The 26,740-nt window shown below is 44.1% G+C and overlaps 1 protein-coding gene across 2 annotated transcripts in view; it reads left to right on the plus strand.

Moving 5' to 3' along the window:
• dnah7 (dynein, axonemal, heavy chain 7) overlaps positions 1-26,740 on the plus strand; it is a 279,868-nt gene that overhangs the window by 214,666 nt on the left and 38,462 nt on the right. The window contains exons 59-63 of one of the 2 annotated variants that reach the window (XM_082968848.1): positions 9,847-10,047; positions 10,345-10,506; positions 18,290-18,472; positions 20,455-20,592; positions 26,112-26,413. In XM_082968848.1, coding sequence (XP_082824974.1) covers positions 9,847-10,047; positions 10,345-10,506; positions 18,290-18,472; positions 20,455-20,592; positions 26,112-26,168 — 741 coding nt within the window. In that variant the 3' untranslated portion in view covers positions 26,169-26,413. The other variant, XM_045707381.2, reaches the window with a different exon arrangement.

Raw genomic sequence — 26,740 nt, forward strand, 5'->3', positions numbered from 1 at the left:
AATTGGGTATAGCAGATAAAGGTAGAAATGGAACTTGAATCATCGCAATTGGGAGCATAAACACTAGTCAAAACAAGAGGGATAGAAAACAGTTTAACAGTTGCTATGACGTCCCTTAAGATCAGGAATAACCTCAGAAGCTATAAAAGGAGTAGATTTATCAACCAAAATGGCAGCACCTCTTGATTTACTATGAAAGAGTTGATTAACTCACCAGTCCTCAAGTGAGTCTTATGTAGAAATGCAAAATTTGCATTCAAACCCTTTAAATGTGTCAGCGCCCTCTTACATTTCACAGGGTTGTTAGTTCCTTTGATGTTCCATGAAATGTACTTCATGGTATTATTTTGGCCACCCTGAGCATTCCCGTTGTACAACCTTGTCATTGGAGCATAGAGTGGAAAAGCAATGAATCCCCAAAAGCCCCAGGATAACTTGTCTCAGAGTGATAATGTACTGTGTAAGATAAACTCAGCAAAAAAATAAATGTTCTCTCACTGTCAACTGCGTTTATTTTCAGCAAACTTAACATGTGTAAATAACATAAGATTCAACAGCTGAGACATAAACTGAACAAGTTCCATAGACTTGTGACTTACAGAAATGGAACAATGTGCCCCTGAACAAAGGGGGGGTCAAAATCAAAAGTAACAGTCAGTATCTGTTGTGGCCACCAGCTGCATTAAGTACTGCAGTGCATCTCCTCCTCATGGACTGCACCAGATTTGCCAGTTCTTGCTGTGAGATGTTTCCCCACTCTTCCATCAAGGCACCTGCATGTTCCCGGACATTTCTTGGGGGAATGGCCCTAGCCCTCACCCTCCGTTCCAACAGGTCCCAGACGTGCTCAATGGGATTGAGATCCGGGCTCTTCGCTGGCCATGGCAGAACACTGACATTCCTGTCTTGCAGGAAATCACACACAGAACGAGCAGTATGGCTGGTGGCATTGCCATGCTGGAGGGTCATGTCAAGGTGAGCCTGCAGGAAGGGTACCACATGAGGGAGGAGAATGTCTTCCCTGTAACGCACAGCGTTGAGATTGCCTGCAGTGACTACAAGCTCAGTCTGATGATGCTGTGACACACCGCCCCAGACCATGACGGACCCTCCACCACCAAATCGATCCCGCTCCAGAGTACAGGCCTCGGTGTAATGCTCATTCCTTCGACGATAAACGTGAATCCGACCATCACCACTGGTGAGACAAAACCGCGACTCATCAGTGAAGAGCACTTTTTTGCCAGTCCTGTCTGGTCCAGCGACGGTGGGTTTGTACCCATAGGTGACATTGTTGCCGGTGATGTCTGGTGAGGACTTGCCTTACAACAGGCCTTCAAGCCCTCAGTCCAGCCTCTCTCAGCCTATTGCGGACAGTCTGTACACTGATGGAAGGATTGTGCGTTCCTGGTGTAACTCGGGCAGTTGTTGTTGCCATCCTGTACCGGTCCCGCAGGTGTGATGTTCGGATGTACCGATCGTGTGCAGGTGTTGTTACACATAGTCTGCCACTGTGAGGATGATCAGCTGTCCGTCCTGTCTCCCTGTAGTGCTGTCCTGGACGTCTCACAGTATGGACATTTCAATTTATTGCCCTGGCCACATCTGCAGTCCTCATGCCTCCTTGGAGCATGCCTAAGGCACGTTCACGCAGATGAGCAGGGACCCTGGGCATCTTTCTTTTGGTGTTTTTCAGAGTCAGTAGAAATGCCTCTTTAGTGTCCTAAGTTGTCATAACTGTAACCTTAATTGCCTACCGTCTGTAAGCTTTTAGTGTCTTAAGGACCGTTCCACAGGTGCATGTTCATTAATTAATTGTTTATGGTTCATTGAACAAGCATGGGGAACAGTGTTTAAACCCTTTACAATGAAGATCTGAGAAGTTATTTGTATTTTTACGAATTATCTTTGAAAGATAGGGTCTTGAAAAATGGACGTTTCTTTTTTGCTGAGTTTCTTGGAAAAAGTATGGTAAAAGGAACGTTAGAGTGTCATTAGAACTGAACAATTCAACCTCCTTCCTCCCCCCACCCCAGACAATACAGTGAGGGGGGAAAAGTATTTGATCCCCTGCTGATTTTGTACGTTTGCCCACTGACAAAGAAATGATCAGTCTATAATTTTAATGGTAGGTTTATTTGAACAGTGAGAGACAGAATAACAACAAAAAAATCCAGAAAAACGCTATAAAATGATTTGCATTTTAATGAGGGAAATAAGTATTTGACCCCTCTGCAAAACATGACTTAGTACTTGGTGGCAAAACCCTTGTTGGCGATCACAGAGGTGAGACGTTTCTTGTTGTTGGCCACCAGGTTTGCACACATCTCAAGAGGGATTTTGTCCCACTCCTCTTTGCAGATCTTCTCCAAGTCATTAGGGTTTCAAGGCTGACGTTTGGCAACTTGAACCTTCAGCTCCCTCCACAGATTTTCTATGGGATTAAGGTCTGGAGACTGGCTAGGCCACTCCAGGACCTTAATGTGCTTCTTCTTGAGCCACTCCTTTGTTGCCTTGGCCGTTTTGGGTCATTGTCATGCTGGAATACCCATCCACGACCCATTTTCAATGCCCTGGCTGAGGGAAGGAGGTTCTCACCCAAGATTTGACAGTACATGGCCCCGTCCATTGTCCCTTTGATGCGGTGAAGTTGTCCTGTCCCCTTAGCAGAAAAACACCCCCAAAGCATAATGTTTCCAACTCCATGTTTGACGGTGGGGATTGTGTTCTTGGGGTCATAGGCAGCATTTCTCCTCCTCCAAACACGGCGAGTTGAGTTGATGCCAAAGAGCTCCATTTTGGTCTCATCTGACCACAACACTTTCACCCAGTTGTCCTCTGAATCATTCAGATGTTCATTTGGAAACTTCAGACGGGCATGTATACGTGCTTTCTTGAGCAGGGGGACCTTGCGGGCGCTGCAGGATTTCAGTTCTTCACGGCGTAGCGTGTTACCAATTGTTTTCTTGGTGACCATGGTCCCAGCTGCCTTGAGATCATTGACAAGGTCCTCCCGTGTAGTTCTGGGCTGATTCCTCACCGTTCTCATGATCATTGCAACTCCACGAGGTGAGATCTTGCATGGATCCCCAGGCCGAGGGAGATTGACAGTTCTTTTGTGTTTCTTCCATTTGAGAATAATCGCACCAACTATTGTCACCTTCTCACCAAGCTGCTTGGCGATGGTCTCGTAGCCCATTCCAGCCTTTGTAGATCTACAATCTTGTCCCTGACATCCTTGGAGAGCTCTTTGGTCTTGGCCATGGTGGAGAGTTTGGAATCTTATTGATTGATTGCTTCTGTGGACAGGTGTCTTTTATACAAGTAAAAAACTGAGATTAGGAGCACTCCCTTTAAGAGTGTGCTCCTAATCTCAGCTCGTTACCTGTATAAAAGACACCTGGGAGCAATAAATCTTTCTGATTGAGAGGGGGTCAAATACTTATTTCCCTCATTAAAATGCAAATCAATTTAACATTTTTGACATGTGTTTTTCTGGATTTGTTTGTTGTTATTCTGTCTCTCACTGTTCAAATAAACCTACCATTACAATTATAGACTGATCCTTTCTTTGTCAATGGGCAAACATACAAAATCAGCAGGGGATCAAATACTTTTTTCCCTCACTGTACCTGCCCAAATGAGGTGTAAGCCTAAATAGAACTGTTTTTTAAATGTTTTTTTCACACAGTATATCTGTGAGATTGTGGTGTTAAACCCAAACCCACAGTCCCGCCCTTTAAACTAGTGTTCTGTGTTAGTGAATCAAGCAGCAAATAGAAGAGAGGAAAAAATAAAAAGTGAATCCCATGTGCAAATAAAATTAGGAAAGCACCACATGTATAAAATTATATTCCCAGTCTTATAACAGGTATTGAGAGAGAAAATGTATCAAGACGCTCAGCCAAAACCTCTCATTTGAAGTAAGTAAATCTTACTGAAACGACCCAAAAAAAGTTTGGCAATGTGCAGTCAAGACCACAAAACTATGTCTGTGCAATGTTGAAAGTTTGCTGGAATTAAATTACGTTAAAAACATTCAACATCGAAGTGAAGACTCCCCAAAAACTCGGAACATTTCATGTTTACTGGGTCGAGACAAATGGATGTGGTAAACAAATATCCAAATTTTTTGGGGGGTCATTGAGACAATATGTAAACAAACTCAATAGGTCAATGAGATGGCATTGAAACAAAGGAATTACATAAACCATTAATAAAAGGAAATAAAAATGACTGAATGCTTTTAAGGCAAGCACGCTGGATGACCAAAACATTCGATCACATCATATAAGCTTGATTGGGTTCACCAACTCCCGAACTATACAGGAATAGTACAGTTATAACTAAAGATAGTTATACCACAGGTGGGCTACTTACTTACTATCCACAGTTAGCAAGCAACAGTTGCTGATCTATGAGCAAGTTCAAGACTTCTTGATGTGGCGTTGAATGTGAGCCATACCCCCCTCTGGATAATCAATGGTGTAGTCTTTTCCATCATGAGAAAGTCATACACTGGCCGGGAATCGCAGTCCGTACTTCACACCTGGATGGTACCGTAGTAGTTGTTTGGCCTGCTCGAAAGATGCGCGCTGCCTGGACACAGTGGGGGATATGTCCTGGTAGCTCTGTACTTGAAAGCTCAGAGTGGTATTGCGGGCTCGTGGGAGAATCTCCATCTTCTTTCTCATGGAAGAAGTGCACTCGAAGAATGAGGTCACGGGGCCTCTCACCGTCCAGGGGCTTTGGACGCAGTGCCCGGTGGGCACAATCAATTAGGGGCTTCTCATCCATGGCCGAGAACATCCTTCAGCAGCCCGGAGATGAAATCCGCGAGGCATTTCCGCTGACTCTGGGATCGATACCAGTCTCAGGCTATTGCGGCAAGAAAATCCCTCTAAACTCACACAGCTCTCCTGTACCTTTTTCACATCCGCAGTCAGGCGTTTTACGTCAGCCTTCAGGGAGGTAGTCAGGTCGGATACACTGGTAGCGGAGGTCTCCAGTGGTGCAATCGTCATCGTGTGTAACTCTGTTGTTTTGAGTGATGTGATGCCTGGCGCTGTCTCATTTCGCAGGATAGTTAAATCTGCTTTTAAAGTATCAGAAACCTCTTGTATTCGGGCCTTAATCGTGGCAACTACCTCTGTTTTCATTTTCAGCTATCTCAGAGCGTAGTAGCTTGATGGCCTCGAATGTTCATTTCAGCGCCACCAGGTAGAGCTGCACCCCTAGGTAAAATGCTATTCTCCGTCCCGCAGACTCGGGAGGGGGTCGGTGATAAAAATGGGTCTCGTAGGCCGGGTTTTCTCAAAGTCATGATTTTGGCCTTCTGTTTCTTCGACATGCTGACATTTGAAAGCGAAGTAGTCTTGGGTATTACGGAAAGGGATCACCAAACTAATATTTGAAAATAAATACGGTTTTGCTGCAAAATTCAAATAATGACCGGTTTTCCCTTCGTCTTAATCTCACCAGGATCCACCCCCTCCCCCCGCCTCTGTAATGCTGGCATTTCCTCTTTGGTAGCCCGAAAATTGGGTAGCCCAACCAAATCTCGCTTAGGGCCCCCAAAAGGCTAGAGCCGGCCCTAACATACATTTTAGCATTCAACACTATTGTTCCTTCCAAGCTCAACCCCAAGCTCAGAGCCAAGGGTCTAGACACCATCCTCTGCAACTGGATCCTGGACTTCCTGATGGGATGTAGCAGGCTGTGAGGATTGACAACAACACATTACATTTTACATTTACATTTACATTTAAGTCATTTAGCAGACGCTCTTATCCAGAGCGACTTACAAAATGGTGCATTCACCTTATGATATCCAGTGGAACAACCACTTTACAATAGTGCATCTAAATCTTTTAAGGGGGGGGGGGGGTTAGAAGGATTACTTTATCCTATCCTAGGTATTCCTTAAAGAGGTGGGGTTTCAGGTGTCTCCGGAAGGTGGTGATTGACTCCGCTGTCCTGGCGTCGTGAGGGAGCTTGTTCCACCATTGGGGTGCCAGAGCAGCGAACAGTTTTGACTGGGCTGAGCGGGAACTGTGCTTCCTCAGAGGTAGGGGGGCCAGCAGGCCAGTGGTGGATGAACGCAGTGCCCTTGTTTGGGTGTAGGGCCTGATCAGAGCCTGAAGGTATGGAGGTGCCGTTCCCTTCACAGCTCCGTAGGCAATCACCATGGTCTTGTAGCGGATGCGAGCTTCAACTGGAAGCCAGTGGAGAGAGCGGAGGAGCTGACTCCACACTGACTCTTAACACAGGGGCCCCCCAGGGGTGTGTCCTCAGCTCTCTGCTGTACTCCCTGTTCCCCCACGATTGCGTGGCTTTGCACGACACCAACTCCATCATCAAGTTTGCTGACGACACCACAGTTGTAGGCCTGATAACCAACAACGATGAGTCAGCCTATAGGGAGGAGGTAAGTGAACTGGCATTGTGGTGCCAGGACAACAACCTCTCCCTCAACGTCAGTTAAACAAAGGATTTGACTATTGACTCCAGGAGGGAACATTACCCGAGCCACACCAACAGGACTGCAGTAAACAGAGTCAGCAGTTTTAAGTTCCTCGGCATCCATGTCACAGAGGACTTGACATGGACCAACAACACCACCACATTTGTCAAGAAGGCGCATCAACGTATCTACTTCCTAAGGCAGCAAAGGAAATTCGGCATGTCACCCCCAGTCCTCGTCAAATACTACCGCTACACCGTCGAGAGTGTCCTGACCGGTTGCATCATTTTCTGGTAAGAAAATTGCTCTATCCACGACCGCAAGGCCCTCCCGTAGGTGGTGAAGACGGCTCAGTACATCACTGGGATCATGAAAATCTACTCAAAACAGTGCCTTAAGAAAGCCCTTAGCATCATCAAGGACCCCATACACCCAAGCTACGAGCTGTTCACTCCCTTACCGTCGGGCAGGCGATATCAGAGCATGAGGTCTGATACCAACAGGCTCAGAGACAGTTTCTATCTACAAGCCATCAGACTGCTGAACACTTGAACTGAACTGACAACCTGCACTGACTCTCCGCTCCTTAGCACACATGCACACACCCACACAGACATGCACTCACAGGGCCTCCCGAGTGGTGCAGTGCTAGCTGTGCACAATTGGCGCACAATTGGCCCAGGGTCGTCTGGGTAAAGGGGAGGGTTTAGCCGGCAGGGATGTCCTTGTCCCATCACGCACTAGTAACTCTTGTGGTGGGCCAGGTGTAGTGCACGCTAACACGGTCGCCAGGTGCACGGTGTTTTCTGCAACACATTGGTGCGGCTGGCTTCCGGGTTAAGTGGGCATTGTGTCAAGAAGCAGTGCGGCATGGTTGGGTTGTGTTTCGGAGGAAGCGTGGCTCTCGACCTTCACCTCTTCCGAGTCCGTACGGGAGTTGCAGCGACGAGACAAGACTGTAACTACCAATTGGATACCACCAAATTAGGGAGAAAAAGGGGTAATGAAAAAAAAGACATGCACTCATACACCCACACACAAATACATTCATGCTTCAAACACATTACAACTGCTGCTACCAGACTCTTATTGTTATTGCTAAATACTGCACAATTTAAACACTTGGAATATAAATTGTAGCTTCCTGTATTATAATCATGCTTAACCTCTATGGGCTAGGTGGGACGCTTACTTAAATTTCTCAAACATATGACTATTTTACAGCTATTTAAAGACAAGACTCTCGTTAATCTAACCACACTGTCCGATTTCAAAAAGGCTTTACAGCGAAAGCAAAACATTAGATTATGTCAGCAGAGTACCAAGCCAGAAATAATCAGACACCCATTTTTCAAGCCAGCATATAATGTCACCAAAACCCAGAAGACAGCTAAATGCAGCACTCACCTTTGATGATCTTCATCAGATGACAACCCTAGGACATTATGTTATACAATACATGCATGTTTTGTTCAATCAAGTTCATATTTATATCAAAAACCAGCTTTTTACATTAGCATGTGACGTTCAGAACTAGCATACCCCCCGCAAACTTCCGGGGAATTCGCTAACATTTTACTAAATTACTCACGATAAACGTTCACAAAAAGCATAACAATTATTTTAAGAATTATAGATACAGACCTCCTCTATGCACTCGATATGTCCGATTTTAAAATAGCTTTTTGGTGAAAGCACATTTTGCAATATTCTAAGTACATAGCCCAGGCATCACGGGCTCGCTATTTAGACACCCGGCAAGTTTAGCACTCACCATAATCATATTTACTATTATAAAAGTTTGATTACCTTTTGTTGTCTTCGTCAGAATGCACACCCAGGACTGCTACTTCAATAACAAATGTTGGTTTGGTCCAAAATAATCCATCGTTATATCCGAATAGCGGCGTTTTGTTCGTGCGTTCCAGACACTATCCGAAATAGTAAAGAAGTGTCGCGCGCATGGCGCAATTCGTGACAATAAAATTCTAAATATTCCATTAACGTACTTCGAAGCATGTCAACCGCTGTTTAAAATCAATTTTTACGACATTTTTCTCGTAGAAAAGCGATAATATTCCGACAGGGAATCTCCTTTTCGGCAAACAGAGCAAAAAATCCCAAAGGCGGGGGCGGTCGGGTCACGCGCCTAAGCCCAGTGTCCCTTGATCGGCCACTTGAGAAAGGCGATAATGTGTTTCAGCCTGGGGCTGGAATGACGACATTCTGTTTTTTCCCGGGCTCTGAGCGCCTATGGACGACGTGGGAAGTGTCACGTTAGAGCAGAGATCCTTAGTAAATGATAGAGATGGAAAAGAAGTTCAAGAAATGGTCAGACAGGCCACTTCCTGTAAAGGAATCTCTCAGGTTTTGACCTGCCATTTGAGTTCTGTTATACTCACAGACACCATTCAAACAGTTTTAGAAAATTTAGGGTGTTTTCTATCCATATGTAATAAGTATATGCATATTCTAGTTACTGGGTAGGAGTGGTAACCAGATTAAATCGGGTATGTTTTTTATCCAGCCGTGTCAATACTGCCCCCTAGCCCTAACAGGTTAAATGTTTATTCTATTCTACTGAGCCATTTACTTTACGTTCATATTCTTATATTTATTTTTGCTGTTGCATTGTCGTGAAGGAACCTTCAAGTGAGCATTTTGTTGGACGGTGTATACCATGTGTACATACAACTAATAAAACTTGAAACTTCACTAGATTGTGAAATATCAAAATGGGGGATACTCACCAAATACAATGGTTTACTACTACTGGTGCTACTGGCAACTTTGGTCCTGGAATGTCAAAACAATTCTGGTTGTCTTTTCTACCTTGTAGTTTCACTCATTTGGTGTCCCAGATCGGAATCAGTTCCTGATCATCAGTCCCTGATCATTCATGTTTTTTTGTGTGTGCTTTTTTCGGGGGGAAACAATCCTAAAGGGATACAGTGAGATTATGTGTTCTGTTTTTCTACTTACGCAGAGTCAGATGAACTCGTGGATATCATTTTTATGTTTCTGCATGCAGTATGAAGGAAGTTATAGAGGTGGTTATTTTTTTTCTAAGTTTAACTTTAACCATGTTTGAGGCTAAATAGTTTGTTTACATTTACTTTGTTTACAAACAGTGGAGTAAAACAAGCTTATATTTTGGGCTTTGATGGGGTATGACTGTTGAACTAAGCTCATGAGGCATTTTCTAAGTTATATTCTTCAAGAATCAATGGGTACATCTATCCAAAAATGGATGTAGCAACTGCTGATTGCCTCTTTAAGTCAGAGTCCCCAATAATACCTTCACAGAATAAGGGGTATAATACGCTGATAAACATTTGTCTGTTGGTATACCCCAATGTCTCTACCCTGTGTGCCTCTGTTAGGAGCTGAACCCTGACACCACCCATCCAGACTTCCGTCTGTGGCTGACCAGCTACCCCTCGCCCACCTTCCCTGTGGCAGTGCTTCAGAACGGGGTGAAGATGACCAATGAGGCACCAAAAGGCCTCCGCGCCAACATCGCCCGCTCCTTCCTCATGGACCCCATCTCCGACCCCGAGTTCTTCTCCAGCAGCAGCAAGCCGGTGTGTGTGTCTGCCTGTGGATGTGTCTGTCTGCCTATGTGTATACATATATCTACAGTACATATTTGTATGTCAGATTGTCCCTCTAAATCTAAAATGATATAGAAATATTTTTCATTAACCGCCCGAGATGTTTCAATCAATAATGGTACCGCGGCTGTTATAAATGTGGGTAGATCCATTTTAAGGAATACATAATGGTCGTAACGTTTGTGTGTCTCAGGTGTTTGTACATCTTTTACACTCTTTGTAAGATGGTGGACTAAATGTGTGTGTGTGTTTGTGTGTCTATCACAGGGTGTGTTTAAGAGGCTGCTGTATGGCCTGTGCTTCTTCCACGCGTTGATCCAGGAGAGGAAGAAGTTTGGTCCCATGGGCTGGAACATTCCGTATGAGTTCAATGAGACCGACCTGAGGATCTCTGTCCAGCAGCTCCATATGTTCCTGGAGCAGTATGAGGTACATACTATACACTACATACACCACACAAACACACACACACACTTCCAGAGTTTCATGACTCCAAATAAAAATGCACACACATGCACACGTGTGCTATGCACACGTGTGCTATGCACACACACATACTTTTGTGTTATTGGCCCTAATTTATTATTTATACTAATTGAATTTAGCAATACGTTTAACAACTGTCCTCTATTGTGAAAGTGCAAAAATGTATCAAGCTGACCCCCTTGCATGTGTTTTTATGACTTTTTAAAATATTGGTTAGTTCCCTGTTGTAGTTCTGGACGTCCATTTTGAAAACATATTGACCCCGGCTACAGGTCACTGCTAAAACAATGGATACAAAGTATATTGGAAGCAGGTGCTTCCACACAGGTGTGGTTCCTGAGTTAATTAAGCAATTAACATCCCATCATGCTTGAGTTCATTGTTTAAAAATGCCTGGCAGGCCATTGTTTTAGCTACCATGGCTATGTCCCCATAGGATGGCAGTGATCATTGAATGGTTTGATGAGCATGAAAATGACGTAAACCATATGCCATGGCCGTCTCAGTCACCAGATCTCAACCCATTTGAATATTTGGGGGAGATTCTGATAAAATGCACAATATTTGTGGAAAAAGTCAGTGTCAACAACATTAAATAGTCAGTGTCAACCTAATATGTGGGTTGTGATTCTTGTCTCGCTGTCTGTCATATACATTATTGGCTGCTTCCCAAATGGCACCCTATTCCCCAGTGTTCTAGTACTCGTGTCCAGGACTCAGACTCGAGTCCCAGTTTTCATGATTTGTGACTCGACTTAGACTTGAGCATTAGTGACTTGGACTCATACTCGCCTTCTCGACCATTGGTGACACGGACTTGGACTCGGATTCTCACACACACAGCCTACATCAGCTGGTGAGCTGCGGGGCAACAAGCGATGAGTGTGGGCAGACATGCAGGCTGGCTGCGCTCCGGCTCCGCCTTTGATCATACATGTCGTGAAGGCGCCGCTTTTGTTTCCCGTAGCTAACCAGTCACCAGCCTTTAGTTTAGCTACCCTTTTCCTGGTTAAGAAACACAAACTGCTTTACTAAATTAAAAACAATAGCATTGAGTTTACTAGTAAAACAACAGTATAGCTATGTTTGTCTCTCTTCCCCTTGAGTATAGAAAAGTAGGCTGTCTTTAAATACGTTGTCTTGCTCAACCCTCCCACTTTCCCAATTGCATTCCATAGCCAGGTTCTGACACGTCTCTTTCTTTTCTACGAAGAAACAGCTTGTTTCTAGCCCTAACCATTCAAAGGTATGACCCGTATTACCTGTGCTACATTTTGTTCTTTGTATCGTGCATTAGCCGTCTGCATTTTACATTCATAAACCATATTGACTAAATAATTCCTCTTGCCACTACACTAAATCTGACTGGGTAAATAACTACATTTTGAGTTAATATGGACCCTGTGACTCAGACTCGAGCACTGGGACTCGGACTTCAGCAATAGGGAATTATGACTCGACCATTGGGGACTCGGATGTTGACTCGGACTGGAGCACAGGAGGACTTGGGACTCGACACGGACTCGAGGTTTAGTGACTCGACTACGTCACTACTATTCCCTATACAGTGTCTTTGTAAATGATTCAGACCCCTTAACTTTTTCCACATTTTGTTACGTTACAGCCTTATTGTAAAATGTATAAAAATATATATATAATTGCAATCTACACGCAATACCCGATAATGACAAAGTGAAAATAGGTTTTTAGCTTATATAATACCTTATTTAATTAAGTATTCAGACCCTTTGCTACGAGACTTGAAATTGAGCTCAGGTGCATCCTGTTTCCATTGATCATCCTTGAGGTGTTTCTACAATTTGATTGGCGTCCACCTGTGGTAAATTCAATTGATTGGACATGACACACACCTATCTATATAAGGTCCCACAGTTGACAGTGCATGTCAGAGCAAAAACCAAGCCATGAGGTCGACGGAATTGTCCGTAGAGGAAGAGTGGTGCCGGAGATGGCTGCCGTTTTACGGACTCCTAACCAATTCTGCTATTGTGTTGTGCTATTGAGTTTTTTCACCTTATTTGTAACTTATTTTGTACATAATGTTTCTGCCACCATTTCTTATGACCAAAAAGAGCTTCTGCCTATCAGAACAGTGATTGCTCACCTCGTACTGAACAAAGATTTTTTTTATTTAACCTGTTAGTGCTAGGGGGCAGTATTTGCACGGCTGGATAAAAAAATGTACCCGATTGAATCTGGTTACTAATCCTACCCAGTAACTAGAATATGCATATACTTATTATATATGGATAGAAAACACTCTAAAGTTTCTAAAACTGTTTGAATGGTGTCTGTGAGTATAACAGAACTCATTTGGCAGGCAAAACCCTGAGACATTTTCTGACAGGAAGTGGATACCTGATGTGTTGTATTACCTTTAAACCTATGCCATTGAAAAACACAGGGGCTGAGGAATATTTTGGCACTTCCTATTGCTTCCACTAGATGTCACCAGCCTTTACAAAGTGTTTTGAGTCTTCTGGAGGGAGATCTGACCGAACAAGAGCCATGGAACGATGATGGCCCATTAGACACCTGGCGCGCGAGTTCATGTTGGGTACCCTCGTTCCAATACGTTATAAAAGAGAATGCATTCGTCCACCTTGAATATTATTCATGTTCTGGTTAAAAAAGGCCCTAATGATTTATGCTATACAACGTTTGACATGTTTGAACGAACATAAATATATTTTTTCCCCTCGTTCATGACGAGAAGTCCGGCTGGCTTAGATCATGTGCTAACAAGACGGAGATTTTTGGACATAAATGATGAGCTTTTTTGAACAAAACTACATTCGTTATGGACCTGTGATACCTGGAAGTGACATCTGATGAAGAGAATCAAAGGTAATGGATTATTTACATAGTATTTTCGATTTTAGATCTCCCCAACATGACGTCTAGTCTGTATCGCAACGCGTATTTTCCTGGGCGCAGTGCTCAGATTATTGCAAAGTGTGATTTCCCAGTAAGGTTATTTTTAAATCTGGCAAGTTGATTGCGTTCAAGAGATGTAAATCTATAATTCTTTAAATGACAATATAATATTTTACCAATGTTTTCTAATTTTAATTATTTAATTTGTGGTGCTGACTTGACTGCCGGTTATTGGAGGGAAACGATTTCCTCAACATCAATGCCATAGTAAAACGCTGTTTTTGGATATAAATATGAACTTGATAGAACTAAAAATGCATGCATTGTCTAACATAATGTCCTAGGAGTGTCATCTGATGGAGATTGTAAAAGGTTAGTGCATCATTTTAGCTGGTTTTATGGTTTTGGTGACCCTGTCTTTGAATTGACAAAACATTACACACAACTCTTGTAAATGTACTGTCCTAACATACTCTAAATTTATGCTTTCGCCGTAAAACCTTTTTGAAATCGTAAAACGTGGTTAGATTAAGGAGATGTTTATCTTTCAAAGGGTGTAAAATAGTTGTATGTTTGAAAAATTTGAATTTTGACATTTATTTGGATTCAAATTTGCCGCTCTTGAAATGCACCTGCTGTTGATGGAGTGCACCACGGAAATATAGGGGTTGTAGGTCAGAGTGCCTTGTAAGAATCCGACAGCGAGTGGGTGACCGCTTCTACCATCAGTCCTATTAGCCAACGTGCAATCATTGGATAATTAACTGGATGAGTTCCGGTCAAGACTATCCTACCAACGAGACATTATAAACTGCAATATCTTATGTTTCACGAGTCGTGCCTGACGGCGACATGGATAACATACAGCTGGCTGGGTTTTCCATGCATCAGCAAGAGGGAACAGCTGCCTCCGAATAATAAAAGGGGTCATGGTCTGTGTATATTTGTCAGTAACAGCTGGTGCACAAAATCTAATATTAATGAAGTCTCAAGGTTTTGCTCGCCTGAGTGCCTCATGATAAGCTGTAGACCACACTATCTACCAAGAGATTTTACATCTATATTTTTCAGAGCTGTCTATTTACCACCACAAACCGATGCTGGCACTAAGACCGCACTCAACGAGCTGTATAAGGCCATAAGCAAACATGAAAATGCTCATCCAGAGGCGGCGCTTCTAGTGGCCGGGGACTTTAATGCAGGGAAACTTAAATCAGTTTGACCTTATTTTTACCAGCATGGTACATGTGCAACCAGAGTGAAAAAAAACTCTAGACAACCTTTACTCCACACACAGAGAGGCATACAAAGCTCTCCCTCGCCCTCCATTTGGGAAATCTGACCATATCTCTATCCTCCTGATTCCTGCTTACAAGCAAAAGCTAAAGCAGGAAATACCAGTGACTCACTCAATACGGAAGTGATCAGATGATGCAGATTTTAAGCTACCGGACTGTTTTGCTAGAACAGTCTGGAATATGTTCCGGGAGTTCTTCCGAGTACACCACATCAGTCACTGACATCATCAATAAGTGCATCGATGACGTCATCCCCACAGAGACCGTATATTCATACCCCAACCAGAAGCCATGGATTACAGGAAACATCCGCACTGAGCTAAAGGGTAGAGCTGCCGCTTTCAAGGAGCGGGACTCTAACCCGGACGCTTATAAGAAATCCCGCTATGTCCTCCGATGAACCATCAAATGGGCAAAGCGTCAATACAGGACTAAGATTGAATCCTACTACACTGGCTCTGACACTCGTCGGATGTGGCAGGGCTTGCAAACTACTATGGACTACAAAATTAAGCACAGCTGCGAGCTGCCCAGTGACACGAGCCTACCTGACGAGCGAAATAACTTATGCGTGCTTCGAGGCAAGCAACACTGAAGCCTGCATGAGATCACCAGCTGTTTCGGACGACTGCGTGATCACGCTCTCCGTAGCCGATGTGAGTAAGACCTTTAAACAGGTCAACATTCACAAGGCCAAAAGGCCAGACGGATTACCAGGACGTGTACTCCGAGCATACGCTGAGCAACTGGCAAGTGTCTTCACTGACATTTTCAACCTGTCCCTGACTGAGTCTGTAATAACATGTTTCAAACAGACCACCATAGTCCCTGTGCCCAAGAACACCAAGGTAACCTGCCTAAATGACTACCGACCCGTAGCACTCACGTCCGTAGCCATGAAGTGCTTTGAAAGGCTGGTCATGGCTCAAAAGAACACCATTATCCCAGAAACCCTAGACCCATGCCATTTTGCATACCGCCCCAACAGATCCACAGATGACGCAATCTCTATTGCACTCCACACTGCCCTTTCTCACCTGGACAAAAATAACACCTACTTGAGAATGCTATTCATTAACTACAGCTTAGGATTCAACACCATAGTGCTCTCAAAGCTCATCACTAAGCGAAGGACCCTGGGACTAAACACCTCCCTCTGCAACTGGATCCTTGACTGCCTGATGGGCCGCCCCCAGGTGGTAAGAGTAACAACACATCTGCCACGCTGATCCTCAACATGGGGGCCCCTCAGGGGTGCATGCTCAGTCCCCTCCTGTACTCCCTGTTCACCCATGACTGCATGGCAAAACATGACTCCAACACAATCATTAAGTTTGCCGACAACACAACAGTGGTGGGCCTGATCACCGACAACAATGAGACAGCCTATAGGGAGGAGGCCAGAGACCAGACATTGTGGTGCAACCTCTCCCTCAACGTGATCAAGACAAAGGAAATGATCGTGGACTACAGGAAAAGGAGGGCCGAGCATGTCCCCATTCTCATCGACTGGGCAGAAGGTTGAGAGCTTCAAGTTCCTTGTTGTCCACATCACCAACAAACGGTCCAAACACACCAAGACAGTCTTGAAGAGGGAACGACAATGCCTATTCCCGCTCAGGAGACTGAAATGATTCGGCGTCGGTCCTCAGATCCTCAAAAAGTTGTACAACTGCACCATCGAGAGCATCCTGACTAGTTGCATCACTGCCTGGTATGGCACCTGCTTGGCCTCCGACCGCAAGGCACTACAGAGGGTAGTGCATACAGCCCAGTACATCACCGGGGCCAAGCTTCCTGCCATCCAGGACCTCTATACCAGGCGGTGTCAGAAGAAGGCCCAAGAAATTGTCAAAGACTCCAGCCACCCTAGTCATAGACTGTTCTCTCTGTTACCGCACGGCAAGCGGTACCGGAGCTCCAAGTCTAGGTCCAAAAGGCTTCTTAACAGCTTCTACCCCCAAGCCATAAGACTCCTGAACTGCTAGCCAAATGGCTACCCGGACTATTTGCGTTTTTACGCTGCTGCTATTCTCTGTTTATTATCTATGCATAGTCACTTTACCTCTACCAATGTCCATATTACCTCAATTACCTTGACTAACCTGTGCCCCCACACATTGACTCTGTACCGATACCCCCTGTATATATCCTTGTTACTTTTATTGTTTCTTTTAAATTATTTGTTATTTTTCTATTTTCTTATTTTTATTCATTCATTGTTTACTTCAGTTTATTTAGTAAATACTTTCGTAACACTTTGTTCGTTAAGGGCTTGCAAGTAAGCATTTCACTGTAAGGGTACACCTATTGTATTCGTTGCATGTGACAAATCAAATTTGATTTTATTCCCCCCAAAAAATGTTGAGCTCCAAAACAGAGTTGTGTTGAGGCAGGCACACAGCCAAGACAACGCAGGAGTGGCTTTGGGAAAAGTCTCTGAATATCCTTGAGTGGCCCAGCCAGAGCGCGGACTTGAACCCTATCTAACATCTCTGGAGAGACCTGTAAGTGGCTGTGCAGTGACGCTCCCTATCCAACCTGACAGAGCTTGAGAGGATCTGCAGAGAAGAATGGGAGAAAATCCCCAAATACAGGTGTGCCAAACTTGTAGCGTCATACCCAAGAAGACTCTAAGCTGTAATCGCTGCCAAAGTTGCTTCAACAAAGTACTGAGGAAAGGGTCTGAATACTTATGTAAATGTGATATTTCCTTTTTTGGGGGGCTAAATAAATCAAAAAAACTATTTTTGCTTTTCATTATGGGGTATTTTGTGTAGATTGATGAGGGGGAAGAAAAAAATAAATCATCAATTTTAGAGTAAGGCTCGTTCTCTCACTCGTTCCAATATGATCTACAGTAAGTGTACATGTGGGTACCAACTGACATTTACAAGTGCTTTTTCTGCACTCGAGTCTCTTTCATCAGCCCGATTCAAAACCCCCTTGACATTTAAAAACCACAGAAAGTACGCCGTTGCCCTTCTCAACCCCCTTCCTACAAAACAAGTTGTGAAGAAACTGATCAAAAGGCATCTTTGAATATGCTGACATTTTCCCTCATAACCAAAGAGCCACCTGCAACATTTGCAGGGGAAATTTTCATCCACAATGCCATGGACAGTGGTTTCCCCCTGTCTACCTTTACATTTCTCCGAAACGGTAAAGTTCTATTCGACCTCTACTGTCACTTGTGCAACTATATCACTTATTAAAAAATTGCTGTTTTGTCACCAGCTGAAAGGAGATGTTGTCATTGAGGGACTGAATTTGAATAATTCAACTACACATCTATTTGCATTCTTGAAAGGCAGTGCTTCTTTAAATACCTTCAAACACACTGCATTGAGTTGACACTGACCCATATCTAAATGTGAATGCATGTTAGCATCCGAAATGGCACCCTATTCCATATATATAGAGCTCAGCTTTTGTCCCTTTGTGGGCACTGGTCAAAAGTAGTGCATATTCAATAGGGAATATGGTTAAATTTCAGACAGCTCATGACTCCCTCTGCCCACCCTACACAGGAAGTGCCCTTTGAAGCCATCCACTACATGACTGGTGAATGTAACTACGGTGGCCGCGTGACGGATGACTGGGACCGGCGGACGCTGCGCACCATCCTGACGATCTTCTACACCCCCCAGATTCAAGACCCAGACTACAAGTTTGACAACAGCGGCCTGTATTACTCACCACCAGAGGGAGACGTAAGGAACAACTTCTCATATGGTTGAAATGTATTTGTGTGCTTTGTGAAAGCAATAACACAAAAAATCCCACATAGTTATTATTCCCATTATTCCAATCGCTCTAGCTCCAAAACATTTTAAGTTTTAAACGTCACATTTTCTTTGGGAAATGTCCTTTTCTAGTTTATCCTTTATTTATCCAGGTGAGTCCCATTGAGATCGGGAATCACTTTCTCGAGGGAGCCCTGGTCAAATGAAATGGACTGTTCACCTAAATCGCAAAGCTGTTTATTCTATGGTTGAAACTAAAGGGATGTTCCACCCCAATATCAAAACATTTACTTCAAAGTAGAGCAGGGTTCTCCAACCCTGTTCCTGGAGAGCTACCGTCCTGTTTGTTTTCCAACTGTAATCTAGTGCACCTGATTCTAATTTTACATTTACGTCATTTAGCAGACGCTCTTATCCAGAGCGACTTACAAATTGGTGCATTCACCTTATGATATCCAGTGGAACAACCACTTTACAATAGTACATCTATATATTTTGGGGGGGAGGGTTAGAAGGATTACTTAATCCTAACCCAGGTATTCCTTAAAGAGGTGGGGTTTCAAGTGTCTCCGGAAGGTGGTGATTGACTCCGCTGTCCTGACGTCGTGAGGGAGCTTGTTCCACCATTGGGGTGCCAGAGCAGTGAACAGTTTTGACTGGGCTGAGTGGGAACTGTGCTTCCGCAGAGGTAGGGAGGCGAGCAGGCCAGAGGTGGATGAACGCAGTGCCCTTCTTTGGGTGTAGGGACTGATCAGAGCCTGAAGGTACGGAGGTGCCGTTCCCCTCACAGCTCCGTAGGCAAGCACCATGGTCTTGTAGCAGATGCGAGCTTCAACTGGAAGCCAGTTGAGTGTGCGGAGGAGCGGGGTGACGTGAGAGAACTTGGGAAGGTTGAACACCAGACGGGCTGCTGCGTTCTGGATGAGTTGTAGGGCTTTAATGGCACAGGCAGGGAGCCCCGCCAACAGCGAGTTGCAGTAATCCAGACGGGATATGACACGTGCCTGGATTAGGACCTGCGCCGCTTCCTGTGTAATAATTAACTGGTTGATAATCTGAATCAGGTTAGTTACAACTAGGGTTGGAATGAAAACCTACATGAGGGTAGCATCCAGGAATAGTGTTGGAGATCCCTGAAGTAGAGGTGAACTGTACCTTTAAGATCCGAGAAAGATCGAATATAACCCTGGGATTAATCGACACAGGCATGTTCATATGTATTATTAATGCCCATCTGTGCATGAAACATTTACATTGCTCCCACTTAACATAATGCGAAGACACATTACGTATTCATTCATTTCAGTTACGTATTCATGATATATTTTGTCTTCCCTTATTAAATATGATATTTGTCCATTGGGGCAGCAGGTAGCCTAGTGGTTAGAGCGTTGGACTAGTAACCGAAAGGTTGCAAGATCAAATCCCCGAGTTGACAAGGTAAAAATCTGCTCCTGAACCAGGCAGTTAACCCACTGTTCCTAGGCCGTTATTGAAAATAAGAATTTGTTCTTAACTGTTTTGCCTAGTTAAATAAAGGTAAAATAAATAAAAATGATATTTGTTAATGAACAAAGATTATGAAGTGAGAATGAGGAACAGTCAACATGAAGGCATCATAAATACTATAGAACTACACTTTAAATGGTCTAGCTTTGGCAAACTACAGACGTGAAGAGACCGAGAAGTCAAGAAAGTCAGTTGAGGTGATTTAAGTAGTACATTAACTTGTTCAAGCAAAGTTCACTTTTGGAGGTACCTTTAAAAAGTCATTAACGAGACACGGCGGCCACTGCCAATCGTGCCATTTCATTTATTTGTGAGAACAATTATAATATATGCACAATTTTATTTGGCATTTTCCAAACCCCATATTTTATTCATGAACTTTAATTTACATAGTCATTATTCTAAATGTCACCAATCTCCCCCCTCCCCACCTTCTGAAGTATAACAGTTACATAGACTACACCAAGGCTCTGCCTCTGAATCCGTCTCCTGAGATTTTTGGTATGAACGCCAACGCTGATATCACCAAGGACCAGTCCGAGACGCAGCTGCTCTTCGATAGCATTCTGCTCACACAGGTATGGCCAGCAAACTCACCACAATAGTCCATTGTAGTGCCTTTACTAAAACACACACGTATTATACACACACTGAACACACACACTTGATTTGTACTATAGACATGCAAAGATATGGAATACAAAGTAAGCTCACCAACATTTTGGCACAGTGAATCCCAGTTGTCAGAAGTGTCATGATTGTTGTCCTAATCTGCCATGTCCTCCCATGGCATCCTCATGGCAGTGTTATTTGCCATGCTCTTTTACAGCCATTTTCAAATGACAGTATAGGTTTTATGACAGCTACTTAGAGCAAAGTGCTAGCTATATGGTCCACCTCCATACAACTGTGAACTCACTCAAGTCATATGTAGAGTGATGCACAATAGCAGTGTGTTTTGGCTTGGGATCTATTGAAACAGTGGCTAAAGTTAGCACAGCCCTTTCTTTCCATTGGCATTGAATTTGTAGGTACATCATAAACCAAAGCAAAGCACCCACTCTTGTCACCTATCCCAGATGTCCCAAATCTTTGTACGTCATTTATTCTCATGGCATGTCTCCAAACTCAGAGCAAACCCGTGTGTGTGTGTGTGTGTGTGTGTGTGTGTGTGTGTGGAGTGCATCAAACATGATTTAGACCTTGTTTATGGAAAACTGTTTATAACATAATATGCACACACACACACACACACGTCTTACCTATTTTATCAGTATCTTTGCCAGACTTTAATATTTGATTACCTTCCAATAAACTGTACCACGCAACATTAATTAGGAAGAAAAGTTGTTTGTACAGAGATATCTCCCTCCAAAAAACTAAACTCCCTTTAGTGTAAATGCGATGCATTGTTTGCCTTTGACGGAGTATGATAACATGGTGTGACAATCACTGGCTTTGGAGAAACTCTGTGATCCCACTATCATGACCCAAGGCGAGGCCCAGATGCAGACACAGGAGGCATATGGTTGGAGTCTTACTATGTTTATTAATCCAAAAGGAGTAGGCAAGAGAATGGTCGTGGACAGGCAAAAGGTCAAAACCAGATCAGAGTCCAGGAGGTACAGAGTGGCAGACAGGCTCGTGGTCAAGGCAGGCAGAATGGTCAGGCAGGCGGGTACAAAGTCCAGAAACAGGCAAGGGTCAAAACTGTGAGGACTAGAAATAGGAGAAATGCAAAAAGCAGGAGAACAGGAAAACCGCTGGTTGACTTGGAAACATACAAGATGAACTGGCACAGAGAGACAGGAAACACAGAGATAAATACACTGGGAAAAATCAGCGACACCTGGAGGGGGTGGAGACAATCACAAGGACAGGTGAAACAGATCAGGGTGTGACACCCACATCTCATACTCCATTAAAGTTACTTGCTCATAGAAGCTTAGCTTACATCTATCACAACCACTCGCAGTAGAACTCTAAAGGAGTGAACATCAACGTCAACTCACCAACATTACGACCAGAAATACGACTTTCCCGAAGTGGATCCTCTGTTTGGCCCACCACCCAGGATAATGGATCGGATCCCAGCAGGCGACCAAAAACAACGACGCCGTAGAAGAAGGGGCAGACGGAGCGGTCTTCTGGTCAGGCTCCGTAAACGGGCACATCGCACACCGCTCCCGAGCATACTACTCGTCAATGTCAAGTCTCTTGACCACAAGGTAGATGAAATCCGAGCAAGGGTAGCATTCCAGAGAGACATCCGAGACTGTAACGTTCTTTGTTTCACGGAAACATGGCTCACTCGAGACATGCTATCTGAGTCGATACAGCCACCTGGTTTCTTCACGCATCGCGCCGACAGAAACAAGCATCTCTCTGGTAAGAAGAAGGATGGGGGTGTATGCCTATGATTAACGAGACGTGGTGTGATCATAACAACATACAGGAACTCAAGTCATTTTGTTCACCTGACTTAGAATTCCTCACAATCAAATGCCGACCGCATTATCTACCAAGAGAATTCTCTTCGATTATAATCACAGCCGCATATATCCCCCCCCAAGCAGACACATCGATGGCCCTGAAAGAACTTCATTGGACTCTATGTAAACTGGAAACCACATATCCTGAGGCTGCATTTATTGTAGCCGGGGATTTTAACAAGGCTAATCTGAAAACAAGGCTCCCCAAATTCTATCAGCATATCGGTTGTGCTACCAGGGTGGGCAAAACCCTAGACCACTGTTATTCTAACTTCTGCGATGCATATAAGGCCCTCCCCCGCCCTCCCTTTGGAAAAGCTGACCACGACTCCATTTTGTTGCTCCCAGCCTATAGACAGAAACTAAAACAGGAAGCTCCCACCCTCCCACCCTGGTCCGACCAATCGGATTCCACGCTTCAAGATTGCTTCGATCACGTGGACTGGGATATGTTCCGCATTGCTGCGAACAACAACATTGACGAATACGCTGACTCAGTGTGCGAGTTCATTAACAAGTGCATCGGTGATGTCGTACCAACAGCGTCTTTTAAAACATTCCCCAACCAGAAACCGTGGATTGATGGCAGCATTCGCGCAAAACTGAACGCGCGAACCACTGCTTTTAATCAGGGCAAAGTGACTGGAAACATGACCGAATACAAACAGTGTAGCTATTCCCTCCGCAATGCAATCAAACAAGCTAAGCGTCAGTACAGAGACAAAGTGGAGTCACAATTCAACGGCTCAGACACGAGAGGTATGTGGCCGGGTCTACAGTCAATGCTTCAAGAGGGCCACCATTGTTCCTGTTTCCAAGAAAGCTAAGGTAACTGAGCTAAATGACTACCGCCCTGTAGCACTCACTTCCGTCATCATGAAGTGCTTTGAGAGACTAGTCAAGGATCATATCACCTCCACCCTATCTGACATCCTAGACCCACTCCAATTTGCTTACCGACCCAATAGGTCCACAGACGACGCAATCGCCATCACACTGCACACTGCCCTAACCCATCTGGACAAGAGGAATACCTATGAAAGAATGCTGTTCATCGATTACAGCTCAGCATTTAATACCATAGTACCCTCCAAACTCGTCATTAAGCTCGAGACCCTGGGTCTCGAACCCGCCCTGTGCAACTGGGTCCTGGACTTCCTGACGGGCCGCCCCCAGGTGGTGAGGGTAGGTAACAACATCTCCACCACGCTGATCCTCAACACTGGGTCCACACAAGCGTGCGTTCTCAGCCCTCTCCTGTACTCCCTGTTCACCCACGACTGCGTGGCCATGCACGCATCCAACTCAATCATCAAGTTTGCAGACGACACTACAGACGACACTACTCGCACTCAATGTCAACAAAACAAAAGAGATGATCGTGGACTTCAGGAAACAGCAGAGGGAGCAGCCCCCTATCTACATTGACGGGACAGTAGTGGAGAGGGTGGAGAGTTTTTTAAGTTCCTCGGCGTACACATCACGGACAAACTGAAATGGTCCACCCACACAGACAGTGTGGTGAAGAAGGCGCAGCAGCGCCTCTTCAACCGCAGAAGGCTGAAGAAATTCGGCTTGTCACCAAAAACACTCACAAACTTTTACAGATGCACAATCGAGAGCATCCTGTCGGGCTGTATCACCGCCTGGTACGGCAGCTGCTCCTCCCATAACCGGAAGGCTCTCCAGAGGGTAGTGAGGTCTGCACAACGCATCACCGGGTGCAAACTACCTGCTCTCCAGGACACCTACACCACCCGATGTCACAGGAAGGCCAAAAAGATCATCAAGGACAGCAACCACCCGAGCGACTGCCTGTTCACCCCGCTAACATCCAGAAGGCGAGGTCAGTACAGGTGCATCAAAGCTGGAACCGAGAGACTGAAAAACAGCTTCTATCTCAAGGCCATCAGACTGTTAAACAGCCATCACTAACATTGAGTGGCTGCTGCCAACATACTGACTCAAATCAAGCCACTTTAATAATGGGAAAATTGATGTAATCAATTTATCACTTGCCACTTTATATTATTTATATTAGATATTGTTTACATAACCTACATTATTCATCTCATATGTATATACTGTACGCTATACCATCTACTGCATCTTGCCATCTTGATGTATTAGATGTATCACTAGACACTTTAAACAGTGCCACTTTATATAATGTTTTCATAACCTACATTACTCATCTCATATGTATATACTGTACTCTATGCCATCCTGATGTAATGTATCACTAGCCACCTTAAACAATGCTGCTTTATATGTTTTCATACCCTACAATACTCATCTCATATGTATATACTGTACTCCATACCATCTATTACATCTTGCCTATGCCGTTCGGCCATCACTCATTTATATATTTTTATGTACATATTCGTATTCATTTCTTTACACTTGTGTTTTCAAGGTAGGTGTTGTGGAATTGGTAGATTACTTGTTAGATATTACTGCATGGTCGGAACTAGAAGCACAAGCATTTCGCTACACTTGCATTAACGCCTGCTAACCATGTGTATGTGACAAATAAATTTGATTTGATTTGACATCAAACCCAATGGGGTAAATGAGATATTTCTAGAATCTACAGCTGGAGTTTTTTTATATCTTTTTTTTTATAGCTTTGCTGAAAATTAGGCAGCCAAAACTTTAGGGCTAACTGCTCAGGCATAATGGTGCACAAATAGACACATGCAGACACACAAACGCACACACACACACACCATATGCACACATACACTGAGTATTGAAAACATTAAAAACACCTGCTCTTTCCATGACCATGGACTGAGCAGGTGAATACAGGTGAAAGTTATGATCCCTTATTTATTGTTAAATCCACTTCAATCAGTGTAGATTAAGGGGAGGAGACAGGTTAAAGAAGGATTTTTAAGCCTTGAGACAATTGAGACATGGATTGTGTATGTGTGCTATTCAGAGGGTGAATGGGCAAGACAAAAGAATAGTCCACCACCCACAGAACATCCAGCCAACTTGACAAAACTGTGGAAAGCATTGGAGTCGACATGGGCCAGAATCCTTTCGACACCATGTAGTTCTGCTGTTCTGAGGGCAAAACTGGGAAAGTGCAACTCAAATATTAGAAAAATGGTCTCAGCCGAGACTCCGCTACTCTAAAAAAAAAAAGATTTTGCTAATTCAATTAGGACTCAATGAAGCCTAATCTTGATTCATACTTATCGTCTTCACCAAGATTAATAATAGTTGCAGTCAAGTGTGAACTTTATTAGCAGCTAATACGGGACCATTACTCTGAATGACCGATAAACAGGAAGATGCTCCATGTGGAATGAAGCAGCTATTTGTCATTCCTACTGTAACCCCAACTATCATCTAATGATTATCCATTACCGCTGGGTCGTGACAGAGCTACCAGTGAGTAAATATGGCAAGCGGGAAAATAACCATTCTTTAGAATGAATTACTTTGAAAAGTTGAGGGAATTGTTTTTTATTTGTTTCCCTGGCACTCCAGACTTATGCAAGAAAGGGATTTGAAATGTCATGATGACACTTGTTGGTAACCAGTCGTGTGTGTGTGTGTGTGTGTGTGTGTGTGTGTGTTTGTTTTTGCAGGGAGAGTTAACAGTAAGTACCGCTGAGGCCTTGGACCTCAGTGAGCATTACAGATAGCTAGCTGTAAGTAAAGCACAGGGCTTAGACCCAAGGGAGAAACAAGAGTAAGTACAGATAAATTGATGCAGTACCTGTGTGTAGTCAGAATAATCTTGAGTTGTTGAAGGTTATAGTTGGATTTTCATGATAGAGAATAACACTGGTAACAGAAACATTTAAACGTTTTTTTTCACCTTCAACATACCACTAAGTAGCACAAACTTGTATTTGTTGTCCAAACTCGCACACAATAACTTCTCTGTCTCCTGTCAGTCACGTTCCTCAGGCGGTGATGACAAGTCATCAGACGACATGGTGTATGACGTGGCAGCAGACGTCCTCAGCAAGCTGCCACCCGACTTTGACATAGAGGCATCCATGCGCCGCTTCCCCACCAGCTATAACCAGAGCATGAACACAGTGCTGGTGCAGGAGATGGGCCGCTTCAACAACCTGCTCAGGATCATCCGAGACTCCTGCATCAACATCCAGAAAGCCATCAAAGTAAGGAGAACATTAACCTAATGTACAGACGTAAAAAAAGCACCTGAGCGGGGTCAATAGAAACCGGAAGCACCGGTCGGCGCCCG

The sequence above is a fragment of the Salmo salar genome, chromosome 25 (assembly GCF_965601325.2).
Source record: "Salmo salar chromosome 25, fSalSal1, whole genome shotgun sequence".
Lineage (NCBI taxonomy): Eukaryota > Metazoa > Chordata > Actinopteri > Salmoniformes > Salmonidae > Salmo > Salmo salar.